This window comes from Aquarana catesbeiana, linkage group LG12 (assembly GCF_042186555.1).
Source record: "Aquarana catesbeiana isolate 2022-GZ linkage group LG12, ASM4218655v1, whole genome shotgun sequence".
Taxonomy (NCBI): Eukaryota; Metazoa; Chordata; class Amphibia; order Anura; family Ranidae; genus Aquarana; species Aquarana catesbeiana.
The window spans coordinates 30,486,665-30,507,463 of NC_133335.1; the positions used below are offsets into that span (position 1 = coordinate 30,486,665).

At 43.2% G+C, this 20,799-nt stretch overlaps 1 protein-coding gene across 2 annotated transcripts in view; it reads right to left on the reverse strand.

The window, feature by feature from the left end:
• Positions 1-20,799, reverse strand: part of CDH4 (cadherin 4) — a 1,105,063-nt gene that overhangs the window by 122,475 nt on the left and 961,789 nt on the right. For both annotated transcript variants that reach the window (XM_073607535.1, XM_073607534.1), the window contains one exon: positions 14,713-14,857. In XM_073607535.1, the coding sequence (XP_073463636.1) occupies positions 14,713-14,857 (145 nt within the window). The remainder of the gene's footprint in view (positions 1-14,712; positions 14,858-20,799) is intronic.

The window sequence follows — 20,799 nt, forward strand, 5'->3', positions numbered from 1 at the left end:
AGGGGGTGGCTTTTGGGGCTACAGCCCCGAATCTGGGGCCCATAGCCCCGAGTCTCTGCAGGGGTCCCCAAGGGGAGAGAAGGCTCTCTGGGGACCCTGATTACAGGGGGAGGCTCTCTACGGACCCTGATTTAAGGGGGGCTCTCTGGGCACCCTGATGCAAGGGGGAGGCTTTCTGGTGATATACACACACACACACACACAGATACACACGTATAATCTCTACATGTGTATGCCTGGCCAAGCGTATGACTTTCTTTACTATGCTGCTATGGGCTCTAGCCCCAGATCTTTTGTAGACCTAGCAACGCCCCTGGTTACCGCACCTCCCTCCTGAGGATTGGTGACCCAAACTGGACGGCATACTTAAGATGTGGCCTAACCAGAGTTTTATATCACGAGAGTAGCCTAGGGTGATAACCACGGCTCCCTCTGTAGTTACAGTGGAAGAGTGATGTAGACACCCAGGGACAGGAAGTGTGTTATTATTACAGCAAAAGAAGCTTGAAAAAGGAAAAACAAATGGAGTCCCCATATCAAGAACTAGAAATCTCCTTTTCATGCAATGCACTGGCCCTGTCTCTCTTTTCTTCCCCTGTGTTTTCATTCTGCCACATGCTCTGCCAATGGAAAATAAAAGCTGCTGTTCCAACACTCTTTGCATAGGCATGGTCCACTGTCATCACCATCAGGGAACTTGCCAGGCAACCATTGCCTTCCTGATGACGCGCGCTCTAGCGTGAAATGCATAGAAGCGAGGCCTGACACTCATAACAATAGGAGCCCTGCACTTTTGTTTAAACAGCTGAGACACACAGCGTATGCCGCAAGCTTGATAGCGGCGTCGGACTGGCTTCTGCTTCCCCCTGAGCGGATTGTTTGTGTTCATATGCTGGACTATATAAGTGCTCTTTTAACCGCTTGCTGACCAGTGCACAACGATATACGTTGGCACGGCTGCGCAAATGGGTGTACAGGTACGTCCCCTTTAAGACGCGGCATTGTGGGTATGACCGTGGGACCCGCGAACTCGATGTCCGCCGGTGTCCCGCAATCGTGTCATGGAGCGGCAGAATGGGAAAATGCCTTGTCTCCCCGTTCTACCGCTCCGTGACACGATCACATGAGATCTAGTGCTCCCTGTCATCGGAAGCAGTGATTGCTGTCATGTCCTAGGTAGCCCCCCCCCCCCCACAATTAGAATCACTACCTAGGACACACTTAACCCCTTGATCGCCGCCTAGTGTTTAACGCCTTCCTTGCCAGTGTCATTTATACAGTAATCAGCACATTTTTATAGCACTGATCGCTGTATAAATGACAATGGTCCCAAAATAGTGTCAAAAGTGTGCCATGTGTATAATAATAATAATAAAAATGCCATAAATCTATTCCCTGTTTTGTAGACGCTATAACTTTTGCACAAACCAATCAATATATGCTTATTGCGATTTTTTTTTACCAAAAATATGTAGAAGAATACGTATCGGCCTAAACTGAGAAAAAAAATTGTTTTTTTATATATTTTTTGGGGATACTTATTAAAGCAAGAAAGTAAAAAATATTGCTTTTTTTTTTTCAAAATTGTTGCTCTTTTTTGTTTATAGTGCAAAAAATAAAAAACGCAGAGGTGATCAAATACCACCAAAAGAAAGCTCTATTTGTGGGAAAAAAAAGGACATCAATTTTGTTTGGGTGCAACGTCGCACGACCGCGCAATTGTCCGTTAAAGCGGCGCAGTACCGCAGTGTCGCAAAGAGAGCTCTGGTCAGGAAGGGGGTAAATTCTTCCGGGGCTGAAGTGGTTAAAGCAATAAAAAATTAAGCGGTATTAGCTATATCTTGCCTTCTGTGGCTCCTTGTGGTGGAGTTATTTCACAGACACACTTGATGCAAGTTGACATATGCAGTGGAGAGAATACAGTATATAAGGTGAAGATACCTATGTTCTAAACCTGCATATTGGATTGGGATCCAGCTTCCCCTACACATGATTGTTTGATTGGAATGGGACACATAAAGGAGATATACCATTAAATCGAGGATTTCTTTCTATAAAAGACATGCTTTATGGTCACTCTGTGGCCGAAGCTATCTGGTGAGCGCATTTTGTTATCACTTCGGGTGAAGCAATTTTAAGCAAGATTATCTAAAGCAAATTTGCACTTTATTAATTACGGTGTTGGAGCACACACATGAAGATTTGATTACATATGTTTATAATGGACATTTCTGATGGTTTACTCATTTGTGCACTTTATTAATTAGGTTATACACTGTTATGCTCCGTACACACGGTCGGATTTTCCAACGGAAAATGTTCGATGGGAGCTTGTTGTCGGAAATTCCGGCCGTGTGTAGGTTCCATCTGACATTTTCAATCGGATTTCCGTCACACAAAATTTGAGATCTGGTTCTCAAATTTTCCGATAACAAAATCCGTTGTCATAAATTCCGATCGTGTGTACACAATTCCGACGCACAAAGTTCCATGCATGCTCGGAATCAAGCAGAAGAGCCGCACTGGCTATTGAAGTTCATTTTTCTCGGCTCGTCGTACGCGTCGTACGTCACCGCGTTCTTGACGTTTGGAATTTCCGACAAGATTTCTGTGACCGTGTGTATGCAAGACAAGTTTGAGCCAACATCCATCGGAAAAAATCCATGGATTTTGTTGTCAGGAATGTCCGATCGTGTGTACGGGGCATAAATGTAAAAATCTTTTTTCCTTTGCGCCCTTTATATATTTGTAGTGCTGGTAGATTTTTAATCTACCGCTGATAGGTAAATCTTGTGGGTTTCTTGTTAGGTGAAGTTAGATTTGCCTCTGTTCCAGCTTGGCTGACGTTGCGTGTGGTTCCACATTGTGCCGGTGGGTGTCGTTGTCACCATTGGCTGGTGTTGGAAAGGCAGCGAGTTGAAGCGGATGAGTGCTCCTCTGTCCCGGAGACAACTTGGTGGAGGGGGCCCTCCGAGTTGCATTCTGGGAGAGGGTATTTATGGGACAGATGCCATGTTTGGGGGTTCGTTTTCAGCAACCTGCTGGCCCTCCTGGCCGACAGGTATGCGTTAAGAGTACCACCTCGTGGTCCTCCGATCCAGGGGCCCACGTCGCTGTGGCGTGTGGGTGGGCCCAGAAGCCTGTCTGGGGCCTACCACAGCAGCAGAGGAATGGTCCTGAGCTGTCTATCCTGAGTGAAGAAGCTGGACAACCGAGGAGATCCCAGGGGAGGACCCATCATGGAAGGACCATGCAGAGTGCTGGTCTGGAGAGGGGCCTGGTGACTCGGTTGGAGGACATATCCTGAAGTAATCTTACCGCATAGTACTGCCGGGTTGGCTTAAAGGTTCAAGTACTGTGTCTGACATTCATCACAAACCAATACATCCTGTGGCAGAGGATCGTACGGGTTTTATTCCAAACAAGTCTGTGGCAGAGACTTTTGTTCGTGCTGCGTACTGGCTGCTAGGCAAGTGAGAGAAACCTATCCAGGTGGGCAAAGATTGAATCCCACAAGGGGAGTGCATTCAACTACAAGTGTTCAATTCCAAAGAATGTTTACTAAGGAAAGGTATTTGAGCTTCCCTGCGACTTTCCCTCTGCCTCTTTCCTGCTACTTCCTTTATTACTTGTTCATTAAAGCATTGGAAAATATACTCAAGTGTTTGGTGCTTATATCGTCCAGAGGTAAACTCAACGGAAACCTAGACCCGGTGCCGGTGAAACAGAGGTATCGAGAGTGAAGGCAACAGCCCGCTTTAAACCAGCAGATCCACCGAGAATTATTGCTACATATTCTTTTATCATGTATTAGTTTCCACTAATTTTAGGTGCAGCATTGGTGTATATAATTACCATATTTATGGGCGTACAACGCGCACTTTTTTTCCCTGAAAATAAGGAAAAAATTGCGGGTGCGTGTTATACTCCGACAGCATATCTTGGAGGGGAACGAGTGCCGCCGGAAATCACAGAGCCGTCATCTCCGCTCGGCTCAGCACTCGGCTCGGCTCTCATCTGTACATCTGTACACGAGGCAGCTGGAGCTGGCAGCTTCTTGCTGGATTGCGGAGCGGTGGAGCGGCTGAGAGGCAAGTCACACCTAAATGCTTGCAACACTTTATGGGCATTCATGAGGGATTCATTGGGGTCAGTTAAGAGCAGAATAAAAATGGAAGGCTGCAGATGGGCACAGATCAGCCTGCATTGAGGCTGCAGATGGGCACAGATTAGGATGCATTGAGGCTGCAGATGGGCACAGATTAGGATGCATTGAGGCTGCAGATGGGCACAGATTAGGATGCATTGAGGCTGCAGATGGGCACTGATCAGGCTGCATTGATGCTCACTTACCATTATTTTGCTTAAAGTGGTTTATTTAAAAAAAAAAGTTTTTTTCCTGAAACTTTCCTCCTAAATTGGGGCGTGTGTTATAGGCCGGCGTGTGTTATACGCTGATAAATATGGTATATTGTTTTCTCTGATTTACACTGTGGCGCCGACAACCCAACACTTTTCCCTAACCATTGCTAGAGTTCATGTAGACAGGAAGTGGACACAAAGATGTTGCAGAAGATCAGAGTCTACTTTAAATATCCAGTTAAGCAATTAACTTGAATGTGTGCTCAGAAGATTAGTACAGCCCACAGCATTAAGATTGTCACTGATGACTCACTTTAGTGGAGAAAATTTAGCTTTAGCAACAAATGCATTACAAAGTGATGGATTTTACATTTTTCTAGCATTTTGAAAATGGCATCGTCCCAGGGCTCGCCCCCCGATGGATCTGATTATGGATAGGCTACTTGGGCTTAATGCTGGATAAAAGGTAGTTTGCAGAAGTTCTTGAAATTTCATGGTTGAGGTATTTCGCCTTTTTTTGGAAAAAGTTAATTTTGCTGTGTTGCTGCACCGTACTGTAAAGTTACCAACTGTTCATGACAAATATTTAATAAAAATCTATTTATTGGATAGAAAAAATGAAAAAGAAAATGGCATCAACTGAATTTCCTTATTATAATCTAGGCCGGGGAGGTGAGAGCCTACACCTGCAGGCCATTCTGAGTAGTCTTGCTCCCCCCTTGTAGTCCAGCCTTGTAATCACAGATCAGATTTAAATCCCCTCTCTCCGGGTGAGACGGTTCAACACCTCTTCATTAATTGTATTAACAGTGAAGAAGCAAATGAAGGGACTTCAGCATGCCGGCACTTGATATGAGCCAGAGCGTGTTTGCCACTGTGCTCTTTAAAGGATTAATTTCACAAGCTGCAAATTACAGCTCCATTTCAAAACGAACTCAGTCCCGTAATTGGCTTTCTGTTCAAATCAGCCAGGCTAAAGATTTGAATTCTTCATATGCAGATGACTTTCAAGTATCAGGCCCCATCTGTGCCACGCTCGCTGGCATTCATCTCTCAGGGGACAGTCAAGTGAGGCGGAAACGACTGGTCCAATGATAAGGGAAGAAAAGGCTAGGCGGACTCTTAAAGGGGTAGTCTAATTAAAATAATCGAATGCCAATTTCAAATGAGAAAGAGTAGAAATTGCTGATTGCAACCACACTTTTGTCAACTTTCCTGGCAGAGGGAGGAAATCATGTAGTACTGACAGTCTCACGTACAGTACATGCCTCTCCTTCCTGCATGCAAATCATAATTATATCTTACTATATAATACATACAGAGGAAGAACAGGCTAAAATACAGTGAACTACACTGAATAAACGTTCTCTGATCTGCTGGAAGGAACAGGGGTCATTGCAAAAATGTTGGTCTTGTCCACGGTTAGAGCTCTTCTGGAGGGAGGTCCACAGAATCTCTTAAAAATGTACGGATTATCAGATCCCCATGGATCCTTCCCTTCTTCTCCTACAGCTTTCGTACATCCCTGTTAAGACCTATAAGAAATCTGTATTACGCAACCTTCTGAGCACCGCCAAGTTGTGCATTTCTTTGAGATGGAAAGACCCTCAGCCTCCTTCTATTTCACTATGGCTTCATAGGGTGGAGGAGACAAATCAGGTGGAAGACTTCGTACTTTCTGCTCAAAACTAACCTGAACAATACTCCAAAACTTGGATCCATTGGAATATGTTTGTTTACTCAGATGAAGGCAAGGCTCTTTTTGAAGCTGACCCTAGCAGACAGTTACATTTTCTTTGCTCTACTATTTCCATCCTATTGTGCCAACATGGCTTCCCCTTTTCCCCTTACCTCTTGCACTGTCCTGTCCCCACCCCACCTTCTCACTTCCCCAACCCCCTATTTTTTTTCCATCTTTGCCCCTCCATCCCTCCCTCTACCACAATCCTGTCTGCTGCTTCTAATTCTTACTTTCTATTTCCACTATATCCCCCGGTAACATTGAAAATGTAGTATCCTGCCCGTATTACAGTTATGGCCATGTGCTTCAAGCGCTTAAAGTTACAGAGATCTATATGTGCTCAACCTTATGACTACTGCTCTCTTCGCCCTGGCAGCTGAATATGTCTGTATACGGACTCTTTACTTGCATGTTCCTGCACTGATCTATTTAACCGTATTGCCTTGGTGGAACTGATACCTTCTACATATGGTCGTGAAGCAAGTGTTTGTATGTTTTCTAATGATGCTTTTCGTTTTGTACAGTCCATTGATGCTTTACTCCTTAAATAAAGGATTAAAAAAAAAAAAAAAGATTCTCTGATCAATATTGTACTTTATACCTCAGGATTCTCCATCCCAGCTACCTAACATAAAAAAGTGTGCACCCCCTCTCTGGGCAGCCTAAAGTGTCTCCTTAGTAAAAAACCTTTTTCTAAAATTTTGGATAGAGTTGGTAAGAGTTAGACCTCCTGTCACGTTTTTATTGCTGTCTTGTGTTCTTATTGGAGAGACTGACTCCCCTATCTGTCTTGGTGACCATTCTAATGTAAAAGAACGCCATGAGAAAACCAACATTTTAGAGTTGTCCCTAAAACAAAAGGTAAGGGGACATCTCCCCATGGGAACATATCTTTTGGGAATAATGCCCCGTACACACGATCAGAAAATCGTAAGGAAAATACAGATTTTGAAGCAATCGTACGATAATTCGATCGTTAGTACAGAGCTTTCGAGAGCCGATCATGACAGTTCATCCGATGTTATTCTATCGGACGTGCACGAAAATTTTTTTCGTACGATGCCAGATTGTACGATTTTCGTTTTACCAGTACATCTATCGTTCGAAAATGCAATACAAATGCATTACAACACGTGACATCACTTCTGAATTTTTTTTCTGTCGTACGGGAATTTTCGTGACTTTAGTAAACTCATCAGATTCGATCTGAGATTAGTATGCAAAAAAAAATGGATGATTATTCGTCCGATAATCTCATCGTGTGTACGGGGAACTGTCTACAAGGGAAATCCATTCGCTTTGGGAAATTTCCTCTAACTTTCTGTTGCATCCATGGGATCACAGACAGCAAAAAAAAAAAAAAAAAAAACTGCAGAGGGTTAAACTCTGCTATATCTAAAGCTATTAAAAAGTGCTGTCTGCATATATGCTTTAAAGCTAGTTTTGGCTATACATACACTGCCCAATCAGTGGACACCAATGGGCTTTTTATACTTTTGCTAACTTAAAAATTAACATAATTCTAAAAATGGCTCAAATTCGGTACAGTGACTGATAAAAATAACAACTAACATATATAGAGTGTAGTGGGCAAGTTACTGGTGTATAAATTGATCTTTATAAATTGAAATCGTACAATCTGGTGTCATACGAGAAAAATGTTCGTGTTTGTCTGATCGGATAATATCGGTTGAACTATTGTGATTGGCTCTCGAAAGCTCTGTACTAACGATCCGATTATCACACGATCGATTCGAAAGAGGTATTTTTCGTCCGATTTTTGGATCGTGTGGACGGGCCATTGGGATCTGGTCACAACTCTGCAAATCATTTTGTCCTTCATATGTAGTGTGCATCCATCTATGTATTCACTAAATGTGTCAGAATCATATTGCATATGAATGTGGAAAAAGCAGGCTCTGTAAGTAATGAAGTTTAAAGAGAAGATTACCATCATTTTACTTTTTTTTTACTCCTTTAGACTTTCACGAAATACGTCACTGTATTTGTAATACATATAAACATTTGATGAGTCCTTATCACTGTCCCCCTATTGTAAGTGTGCCTCTCTTGGAGTGTTCTTTGTTGTACCGTATTTTATTTCCTTATTATCTCCTCTCTCTTTTATTCTTCTTATATTAAGCTACTAGATCAATCCGGAATAAAGTCGGAAGAAACCCTGTGCTATGTTATTTATTCTTTATAAAGAGTAATTCTAAACAGCATGTGAAACCACGCAGTGAGCTATTAGAACTAATTCACACAGATGTCTAGAAGCAGCTAGATAGCAGAATTCAAATGCGACTAAACTCTGAATCTGGACGCAGCAGCGCTCTATGATATTTCCGCCTGCAATCTGGATGATTGGCTGTGTCCATAGACGCTGGGCCTGCATGCAAATGGTCAGTGTCCGGGGCCAGACAGAAGCCCTATTTGCTTGTAACCACTGGTGAACAGCAGCAGCACCGGCCATTGATTTGCATAGGGTACGGCTGCTAGCCTCCTTGGTTCTCCACCCGCAAGCACTCACTGTATTCCAGCAGGTTGCATGTGCTGAAATAGAAAGGTTTGCTCAGTTTACAGTAATCTGAGTTCTGCACAATCCATTGCTCACCACAAAGAGTCAGTAGAAGTATACTTCCTGATGCCTGTGCTGTGCAAATTTCTATCTTTCAGTTTCCTGGAACACTAATCAGATTTTTAGCACAGTCTAGAATATGATTGGTGGCATTGAGAAACTTCTGAGTACCGACATTTTTAGTTTAGAGGGTTTACTGTATGTGTGAGATTGCATGCATGGTGTTCCAGGATCACAAGCAGGGGTGTTCCCAGGGGCGGACTGACAACTCATGGGGCCCCTGGGCAATAGGGGATTATGGGGCCCCCGGGCAATAGGAGATTATGGGGCCCCCAGGCAATAGATTATGGGGCCACACAGTATACACACACATACAGTATACACACACACACACATACAGTATACACACACAGACACACAATATACACACACAGAATACACATACACACACTGAAAAGGTACTGGAGAGGCGGGGCAGCTATAATCTTTGAATTTTTAAAAAGAACACAGATTTTTACATACTGTCCCTGGTTTGACTGTGGCTGTCAACCATGATGGCGCCCCTTAGTGGCATGGGGCCCTTGGGCACTGCCCGAGTGCCCGAATGGTCAGTCCGCCCCTGGGTGTTCCAAGATTACTAGGTTACAGACAAGAGATTGGGGTGGTGCATTACAGTAATGCTTCTATGTAAAATAGAAGTAATGAGGCAATGCTCAATATTTATGGCTAGACATCACCCTTTTCTCTTCTTACAAAAGTGCACTGACCCTCTGACCCACCTCTTGTTGTGGACTAAGCAAAGCCAACTTAGGACCATGATCTGAATAAGGAGAATTGTCAGGGCTGGGCTCAGCCCTTCCTTCTCTGAGCTGGCCGCTCAGCTATCGGCTAATTGTCAGCTCCTATCTCTCCACAGTTACTCAGCTGTTGATGATATCCTGCTTGTCAGTCGTGCCTACTTAAGCCGTCCAGTCCAGAGGATCTCTGCCTTCGCCTTGGTCAGCATCACAGAGACTATCTCTTGCATTCCTGTTAAAGACTTGCTAGGCTAACATCCCTTCTGGCTCCAGATCCTGCTTGCTGTTTTACAAAGCTCATCTCCGGCTCCCTGACGTTTGGCTTGTCTGACTATCCATTCTGGTTCCTGAACTCTGGCTATGTTTTGACTACATTTGTTCTATTTACTTTTATTATTAAACAAGTGTGATTTAACTGTACTTCTGTCTCGGTCTGATTTCATGGTTTCTGACAAGAATCTATGGATGAGAGGACCAAGACATTGGAACAATCCACTCTATGCCAAGGCAATACTTGGTACTCATGGCTAGACTTAACCTGCTCCTCTTCTTACAAAAATGTACTGACCCTCCAACTAGGGTTGCCACATCATCCCTTTAATCCAGGACACATATTAATTACACAGGTTCTGAGGCTGATTTAATGCAGATAAGGCACCAAGTGAGTGTAATTACCACCTTAATCAGCCACAGAACCTATGTAAATAATGCGTGTCCTGCATTAAAGGGATGATGTGGCAACCCTACCTCCAACCCACCTTCTTTTGTGGACTGAGGAAAGCCAGTTTAAGACCACAGTCTGAATCAGAAGAATCCATGGACAAGAGGCTCTACACATTGATACAAGCCACTCTATACCAAGGCAATACATGGTATCCATGGCTAGACTTCATCTGCTCCTCTTCTTACAAACATGTACTGACCCCCCAACCCACCTTCTGTTGTGGACTAATAAGCAAATCCAAGTTAAGACCACAATCTGAATTAGCAGAATCCATGGACGACAGGCTCAAGACATTCGAACAATCCACTCTATACCAAGACAATACTTGGTATCCATGGCTAGACTTCACCCACTCCTCTTCTATCAAAAGTGTACTGCCCCCCCCCCCCCCCACCCTCCAACCCACCTTCTGTTGTGGACTAAGGAAAGCCAGCTTAAGACCACAGTATGAATTATCAGAATCCATGGACGACAGGCTCAAAACATTGGAACAATCCACTCTATACCAAGACAATACTTGGTATCCATGGCTAGAGTTCACCCACTCCTCTTCTATCAAAAGTGAACTGCCCCCCCCCCCCCCCCCCCCCCCTCCAACCCACCTTCTATTGTGGACTAAGGACAGCCAGCTTAAGACCACAGTCTCAAAACATTGGAACAATCCAGTCTGACCCCAAAACCCCAGCCTAGCGATGATCCGGGGGTAGTACATCTCTGACCCTACACCCGCCTCCTAGTTTCCCCTCCTCTGGTTATTCCCCTTTTCTATCATCCTTTGAATCCTTGTCCCCTCCTCTCTTGGGTCCTTTTTGTTTCTCCCCTGTTGACCCATTCAGTTTTAATTTGGAAAAGAGAAATTAGGCACTATATAAATAGACCCCATGACCTGAGATCACATATGTCAGGCATGATTCTACAGTGCAGACTGTACAAGATACTCGGTTTTGGACACATAATATATAACTCGTATGTTCAAGATTTCATACATGAACAATTCTCCGTTCACAATCTGTTACCACCTTGATATGATCCAACCGAACAAATGAGCTTTAGCTCTACCCCCCTGGCTGTTATCATCATGCAACTGGTGTCAGCCTACCAGCTGGCCTCCTGTCAGCCCCATCCACTTGAAACTCCATAGTGTCAATGCTGGATACTCCATACATAATCTGCACAGTTTATTTATTAAAAATAAAGTGGTCCAGTATACAGCAGAAACGAATGCTTTTCAGCTCACAAAGCCCTACTATTGTTCTATCCTGGACCACTTGACTCTTAGTAAACAAACCCTGTGGCTTATGTATGAACTCCAGCTTTGACTTTTTTCAAGCACCTTGATATGTTGAACATTACGTCTGTTATGCTTGAAACTTGTTGTGTTCGAAACAAAGAATAGAAAAAACAGACGCACTGAGCGGGAAGGCTGTGCTTTCTGTGTGTACTGTATCTCAAGGCTGAATTTTACATTTTGGCTGGTGTGTGTCAGCAATCAAAATGCAATAAAAATAAAAGCTGACAAAAATGATAATATAATAAAATAATAAAATATACAATTTTTTACTATTATATTAATATTATATTGTAATATATATATATATATATATATATACATATACACACACACACACACGATATATTACTAGTTTAATTTATTAATAATAAATAATAATGAATAGTTACTAGTATATTACTAGTTTAATTTATTAATATTATATATATTAATATTAATTATATTACATATATTATTATAATATTATATATATATATTATATATATATATATATATATGCACAATATATTACTAGTTGAATTAATTTATTAATATTATATATAATATTATTAATTATATTACATATATAAATATTATTATATAATATATATATACAATATACTACTAGTTTAATACAAGTACTAGTACTAATAGCACAGTACACAGTACAAGTATGTACTTGCAGGGCACAAATATCTTTGGAGGCATGGTATTTTTTATTTTTTTTTCTTTTGTCAAAATGATCATTACTATATTAAAAGCGTGGACCAAATACGAAGGCCACAAAACTGATCAGGTTGCTCACTGCTTTTCTAAGCCCTACCATAAAGTTTTAATTGTTAGATATCTATTTACACCAAGCCCTCAAAGGAAATGGAGCCATGGAAACGATTCATTAATTAATCAATTCATTAGCTTGTGAGCTGACACTTGAGCATTCTGCGGCCAGCTTCTCAATGAAAATTCAGCATTTTGTCTCTTCGCTGCGGTCCCCAGCTGAATTATGTGACAGACACAGGGCACTACTGATCAAGCCAGCCCAGTCAGTTGGCAGAGTAGTGCCATAAACTCCGAGCCGGCTCCTTAAACCAGCGATATTCCCGCAGGGAGCCGCTTCAAAGCTCCTACACATTATTCATTGCGGTGGAAGAAAGAAAAAGAAGCACAAAGCTCTTATTAAGCACATTCAAGCAAGCAACAGAGTTTCAAAGGAACAACAAGCTTTATAGAAGCCGCGTACAGGGCAGAAGACCACGGAAACATCCTGGAAAACCAGAGGGACCTTCTGGCTTTTTGTTTTGTGCAAACATATATGAAATCACCATTATTCCTCTCTGTTTTGTGGTTCCTCTGTATATGATCAGCCTCCTGCAGAGAGGCTGTACGGACTAAAGTTAGCAGCAGCGATGCTACTTTGCTGGCTCAACTATTTAAAAAGCAGCCTCACCCAAGTGATATTTCATAAGTCAGGTTTATTGCGGGGTTCAATCCCCGTGGCAGTACTCACAGCTGTCTAGGGTCACAGACAGGAGATGGCTTTGCATTCATTTATTATATGGCGGAGCTTGGCTTTTCAGCAGAGCTACCGCTCAGTCTATTCTTAATTAGTTCTTAATTTGTCCTGCATGGATTGCGTTGTAGCATCCACATGCATTTTTTTCTTTCTTTACAGGTGCTATTTTTAGCACTGTAGCACTTGAAAAATGCCTCAGTGTGAAAGGGGTCTTAAGGATGCGGTGGGTGCGGGATCCTTAATAACCAGCTATTCACTGATTGTTAAAGACGCCAGTGGGTGCCGGCTCCGGAGTTCCGGTCCTTTTTTGAGTATAGTAAAGGTCAACAGCTACAAAAAACTGCGAGTCGCGCTGCACCTTCTCAGTGGCCAGGCAATCTTTTGGGACCTGTGATGTGTCCCAAAAGATTGCAGGGAAGGAGGGGGAGAGGAGGAGTCGCCTAGACGAGCTGGGTACCTGTCAAAACTAGGTACCCACTCCCCCCCCCCAAACAAAATTACATGACAAATGTGGAATGTAAGGGGCGAGGAGTGCTTAAAGCGGAAGTTTCACTTTTGGGTGGAACTCCACTTTAACAATCAGTATTAAATCAGTATTAAATAGCACGTGGCTAGACCACGCCCTTTTGTTTGTTTTTTGTTTGTTTTTTGTGAATTGACATTTAACTAGGTTTATGTAGTTTTTACCAAACATTTCTTATTTTTGCAGTAAATACTACATAAACCTTTAGTGAACTGAGCTTTTCAATATTGCATGTAATATTTGGATACATGAACCAAATATTGCATGCAATCTCCTTGAGACCCCATTCACACAGGGGCAACACGACTTGCAGGTCGCCTCAGCGAGGCGACCTGCAAACGACTGCCCGGGCGACTTGCAAAATGACTTCTGTATAGAAGTCTATGCAAGTCGCCCCAAGTCGCCCCCGAAGTCGTACAGGAACCTTTTTCTAAGTCGGAGCAACTTGCGTCGCTCCCCTTAGAACGGTTCCATAGCACAGAACAGGAGGCGACTTGTCAGGCGACTAGGTCGCCTGACAAGTCGTCCCTGTTTGAATGGGCTCTTAGTGAATTGTGCCCTCAGTCAAAGGAATAATGTATCATTTTCCCTCTAATAAGATATATGCAGAACTCATTTAGGGTCAGTGACACCTGCAGCTCTGCAGAAAAACCAAACTCTCAACTTATCCAAGAGGGAAACCTTGGACGTTATCTGTTGGGTGGAGCTGATGTTTAACACCAGCCTTACAAGAAACAAAGCTGCTGTTGGGCTACAAGAGAGGGACTGTAAACAAAATCCTTTGCCTTGTCTTTTGATGATAAAAAATATATAAGGCCCATTAGATACTGGCTCCCAATAAGACCAATTTCAATGAAGCAGCCAGAACATTCACACACAACCTTTCTTAGGGGAGAAGGCGATTGTCTAGAAAACCTTGTCCAATCATTATGGTTTCTTCTAAGATAAGCTGATACTGGGAGTTCATGTGCTCGCCTCACCCCTCTCCTTCATCTATGTTGCCCTCTACCGAACCTTCTAGTGCTTTCAAGGGTTTTCTTATTATATCAGCTGAGTTGAGGCCACAACTTGGTGTTGCCTTTTCCACTTTCTTGCCCGAAGAATGAAGAGGCACTTTAACCAGCAACTTTAAGATATCAGCATCCATGTTTCCACTCTAAAAGGACAGGAGCAATAGAAAAAGTCACCCAGTAGGGGGCAGTACCTGGTTTTGAAGCTTCATCCACTGAGCCATTAAACACCAAGCTAGAGAATTCCGGCCGGTTGTCATTCATGTCGATGACGTAGATGGAGAGATCGATGGGATTTTCCACCTTGTTCCCATTCATGTCCACAGCGTGTGCCCTGAGCTGGAGACATAAAAGAACACAGTCAGGAGAAAAGCACAATAGGGTTTTGGGATCATTGCTTCAATTTACCTTACCAAGATGAAACAAAATTACCACATTACAGGCTCCAGAGCAATACAGTTTGTTATACATTCACAATCTTTAGCTCATCATAGAATACCAAGAGTATCAAACAAGCATATGCAGTAATAACAACTACACGTTAGAAACAGTAAGCACCAACACGTGACATATGTGCAGAGATTTAACAGGAATCCATACACAGTTACGCATATAGAAAGGCACATCACTTCCCCCATTCACCATGAGCCAGTTACCCAACAGATGGCAATTCCATGGCACCTTGGCTATAACATTCTGTCCAGAACATGATCTACCGTGGCCAACCCGGGAATGCCCAACCAGGCTTCCCACAGCTTTTCAAACTTTTTTGGGCTGCCCCTATGCTGGTCAATGTATTTTTCTAACCTCAAAGTGTTAGCCGTTTGCTCTATCCACTCCTTCACCGTAGGGGGTTCTGTAGATTTCCAGTGCCGCAGAATACGTTTCTGGGCCTAGCTATTGCCTGCTTAGGGGCCTCCTCCTCCAGAACATCATCTATGATACCTAACAGACATTGTTTGGGGTCATCTCTAATCCAAACCGTGGGGGGTTCTGTAGATTTCCAGTGCCGCAGAATACGTTTCCGGGCCTGAAAAATGGCCCTAGCTATTGCCTGCTTAGGGGCCTCCTCCTCCAGATCATCTATGATACCTAACAAACATTGTTTGGGGGTCATCTCTAATCGGAACCTGGAAAACCCGGTTAATGATACCTATAACCTCCTTCCAGTAAACATGTAGTTTGGGGCCACGTCATAGTAGATGTATTAGATCACCATGATCCCTCATGCAATGAGTATGTGATGGATCATCGCGTACTCCCACTCTTGCTAACTTAGCAGATTAAGAGATCTCTGACCCCGGCTCTTAAGATGAAGAGTCAGAACCAAAGTAAAAAAGCTTAGCAGCGGGCAATTATTAATTCTTCATAAGTAATGCTATGTAATTATAACAACAAAAAGTGACACCATGACACTGCCAAAAAAAAAAAAAAATCCTAACAATGCATCCTGCAAAAGCTGTGAAAATGACCTCCACAGCAGGCAGCAAGTCCTATGTTATTTAACAGAATCTTCAGCATCTGTCAGTCTTTGGGGGGGTGGTGGAGAACTGGTCCTTGGGATTCCGAGCAGGAGGCCATACATCACTGCAGTACAAAGTCGAGACATAGGGGCCAGTCTATGGACCACAGGGTGGAGGTGGACCAGGCATCCAACACACCTAGAGTCTTCAGCTCAGCTCTTGAGGACAGCTAAGTTCATCCTTGCTGCCCCACAGAGAAGAACATATCCACCATTTCTTTTCTAAAGGGCAGCATTCAGATTTTTTTGCAGCAACAGTGTTGCTTTATGTCTGAATATTTAAATTTGTACATAAGCATCTTCATGACTGATCCTCACATTTTAGATGATCGTTATGTAGTGGCATGTCATTTTTTCCTTTTCTTAATTGAAACATATTTTTTTTTCCTAATTTCGGAATGGCGTTTAACTTAGCCATGACATTTCCATATGAAACAAATGCATTTCTACATTTCGGAGTGCAGATTGTCTTTAACAAATCATGTCAGCTGGCAGTTGTGATGCTGGTGAGGTGTGAGCGGCTGGTTCCCTTCCAGATGTGATGATGCTGTCATATTATTCAGAGTTCTCGCTAGGGAGATGCTGCATACACAGTGTGTGTGAATGAGACAGCCGAGATGGTTAACTCTTTTGATGCACGCTGCTTCTACCTGCAGCTCCCCTGAGAGTGGGCTTAACGTAGATCTAAAGGCAAAACTTTTATTTTCTCTTTTAAATTTGGGGGTAGAGAGGGGAGGGTTATAACCCCTGACAGTTTTTTGCCATCTGTGTCCCCTTGGGGAGATTACCCCTCACTTCCTGTGTAATAGTCAAAACAGAAAGAAAATCCCTCCAAACTAAAGGAATCCCTGGGTGTCTCCATTGGAAGCTTTCCTCTCTATTCCTGTTCAGAAAACGAATTTAAACAAATTTAACTAAACAAATTCATATAAATAACAAATTGAAACGAAACAAAATGAAACAAATTTTTTCGTTTTGCACATGTCTAATTAGAATAGTTTTTTACATTTTAAAAGAGGGAGACTGTCCATAATTTTTAAGTGTGCCTCGACTGAAAAAAGCTTAAGAAACACTGATCTAGAAAGTATCTCTGTAATGGGAAGAAAACTCACGTCGATGTTTTTAGTGTGAAGTTCCTACCAAAGTAGATGTTTTCTGGTGGGGGGTTCTATCGCCCATTGTCAAAAAAATGTCAGATGCAAAATTATCGGCAGCCAATCAGCTGCAGTCACCTTTTAGATATTCTGACAGCCGCAGATGCAGCGGTAAATGTATCCATCAATGCTGTTTAGCGTTGATGGTGGAATATTTGGAGCCGATCACAACAGCTCATGCAGAATTATCCGAAGGGGCAAGCACCAAAAGTTCTCTTGTAAGACAAATGATTTTAGTTTAATCAGTTGTGAGAGTGAGAGCCCTGGTCTCTGTGAAAATGAGGGTAAAATGGACACAGGACTCTCAAAGAGGCAGTTTCAGAAGTTCCAGCAGAAGATCGGTGAGCAGAGAAAACTATGCTTTAAGTTTTCCCTGCATTTTGTAAGTCTGGATTGGGGATGGAAACTTGAAGACTTCAAAGAGCATTGGGAGGGATGGAGGCTTTCCAGAAGTTCTGCAGGTTGTGTGTGTGTCCAGGTTCACACACTCATTACAAGGCAGATCTGAGCATAGCCCAGAGAGGTGGGATAGGAGTTGGTGTTGGAGCAGTTGCTGCAGCCAGGAGGAAGGTGTGCTACTGTTTAGGAACCCAGGCAATATCCTTGAGACGGCACTCCATGTGGGAGAGGTTCTAGGCCAGTGGACTGAGAGAGTTGGGCCAGCGGAGAGAGTCGGTGAGACAATAGCTGAGACAACTGGAAGATAGAGTCCTGGGGACCAGAGGGGACCATGAGTCTTGGAGGAGTGTGAAAGCCTGGAGTGTCAGGAGAACCCCTTCCTAGAGGCCATAAGTGGGCCTGCGCAGCTTTGTACTGCGACCAAGGCTGAGTGAGCCTTGAGAGCCAGGTGGCTTGGCATTTTTTTTTGTTATTTTTGGGAGAAGACAGGGTCGTCTTAATGAGCAGGCACCCCTGGGCACTGCCCAGGGGCCCCAGCTGCATGGGGGGCCCCTGCACTTTCCCTGTCCCCTTGCAGCTTTGTAAACATGTACTGCTTTCAAGTCGATCGGGTCAGCAGGAGCATCAGCAGTGTGGGGGAGGCTGCCTTTAATACTCCCCTCTCATTTAATCATGATAGATCTTCAATATAGCCCGTGGCAGCTCAAGTTGGTGGGCGGAGCTGGGGAGGTGTGGCTGCCTCCTTCACTCCTCCCAAACACTTGTTCGCACAGGCTGAGCCGGAAGTATCCATATCCAGGAATGCAGTAAGTGACTGAGCACATGTCACTGCATGTATTTCACCCTATACTATCCAGACCTAACACTATACCTCCCTATACTACCCATACCTACCACTATACCTCCCTATACTATCCAGACCTACCACTATACCTACCTATACTATCCAGACCTACCACTATACCTCCCTATACTACCCAGACCTACCACCATACCTCCCTATACTATCCAGACATACCACTATACCTCCCTATACTACCCAGACCTACCACTATACCTCCCTATACTATCCAGACCTACCACTATACCTCCCTATACTACCCAGACCTACCACTATACCTCCCAATACTACCCAGACCTACCACTATACCTCCCTATACTATTCAATCCTGTCACTATACCTCCCTATACTATCCAATCATGTCACTATACCTCCCTATACCATCCAATCCTGTCACTATACTATGCAATCCTGTCACTATACCTCCTTATACTACCCAATCCAGTCAATCCTGCCACTATACCTCCCTATACTATCCAATCCTGTCACTATACCTCCTTATACTATTTAATCCTGCCACTATACCTCCCTATACTACCCAAACCTGACACTATACATAACTACACCTGATACTGTACACTCCTGAACTCCCCTCTACTGTGTCCTCCAACCCCCCTGTCTTGTGCCCTCCTGCCCCCACCCCCCCCGTACTGTGTACAGTCATACATAAATATAGGCTGGGAAAGACATTTATGACAGGGGGCAGTGTGTACAGGGAGGGAGATAGTTTCAAAAAGGAGTGGGAGCAGTGTTTACAGGGAAAAAGAGTCAGTGTTTATGGGGGGGGGGTGTAAAGAGGGCGGGACAGTGTGTATAGGGGGTGAATTTAATTTGAGATAATTCCCTAGTTGTCTGTATTTGTTTCTAATCAGACTAAAAAGCCATGCCCAATATGTAGCATTATTTATTCACGCCCACTCCATGCCACCGCACGCATAGCGTGCTGTAGGTCACCATCTCCCTGGTAGGGGCCCTAGTGCATTACTTCGCCCAGGGGCCCATGATGTTATTAAGATGGCTCTGGGAGAAGAACCCCTGTGTGGGCAACCCGGGCATGTATGAACTTTCATTTTTGTTACTATTCAATAAAAGTGGGCTACCACGCCCTTAAACTGAAGTTCCTGTTAACTGTGAACTCACTGAAAACGCATCTACCACTGAGCTAGACATCCCCCAATATCACGCAGTACAGTATAGTCCATAAAAAATCGAGTGACCAAGACTGCCCATGCCCAGAAACAAAAGAATACATTAGAATACATTACATCATTGCAGGAAGTTGTATTCTGTCTTACGAGAATTTTCGTAACTCTAGTAACCTATCAGTTTTCGATAGAGATTAGCATGCAAAAACAAAAGAAGGATGATCATTCATCCGATATTCTCAGGCAAGTGTAAGTGGATAGTAGACTATGTAGTACACATTTAAAAATTGTGTAGCACCAAGCTTTCTCTACTGGTGCAGCAAAGGCATTTACAATATTCCATTATTTTGGAAACAGTTGCTTCTCCCATTAGTCTGAGAGTTGGTTTGCCAAGTTTAATAAAATTAAGTGAACCGCTTCAGCCCCGGACCATTTGGCTGGCCAAAGACCAGAGCACTTTTTGCGATTCGGCACTGCGTCGCTTTAACTGACAATTACGCGGTCGTGCGATGTGGCTCCCAAACAAAATTGACGTCCTTTTTTTCCCACAAATAGAGCTTTCGTTTGGTGGTATTTGATCACCTCTGCGGTTTTTATTTTTTGCGCTATAAACAAAAAAGAGTGACAATTTGGAAAAAAACGCATTATTTTTTACTTTTTGCTATAATAAATATCCCCAAAAAATATATAAAAAAAACATTTTTTTTCCTCAGTTTAGGCCTATTCTTCTACATATTTTTGGTAAAAAAAAAAATTGCAATAAGCATATATTGATTGGTTTGCGCAAAAGTTATAGCGTCTACAAAATAGGGGATAGTTTTATGGCATTTTTATTAATACATTTTTTTTTTTACTAGTAATGGCAGCGATCAGCGATTTTTTTTTTTTATCGTAACTGCGACATTATGGCGGACACGTTGGACAATTTTGACACATTTTTGGGACCACTGGCATTAATACAGTGATCAGTGCTATAAAAATGCATTGATTACTGTAAAAATGCCACTGGCAGTGAAGGGGTTAACACTAGGGGGCAGTGAAGGGGTTAATGTGTGTCCTAGTTTGTGTTCTAACTGAAGGGGGGAGGGGACTGTGCAGGGCAGCTAACAGATCGCTGTTCATACTCTGTATGAACAGACGATCTGTCAGTTCTCCCCTCAGAGAACCGGAAACTGTCTGTTTACACACACAGTTCCGGGTTCTCCGTGTGCCACGAGCGA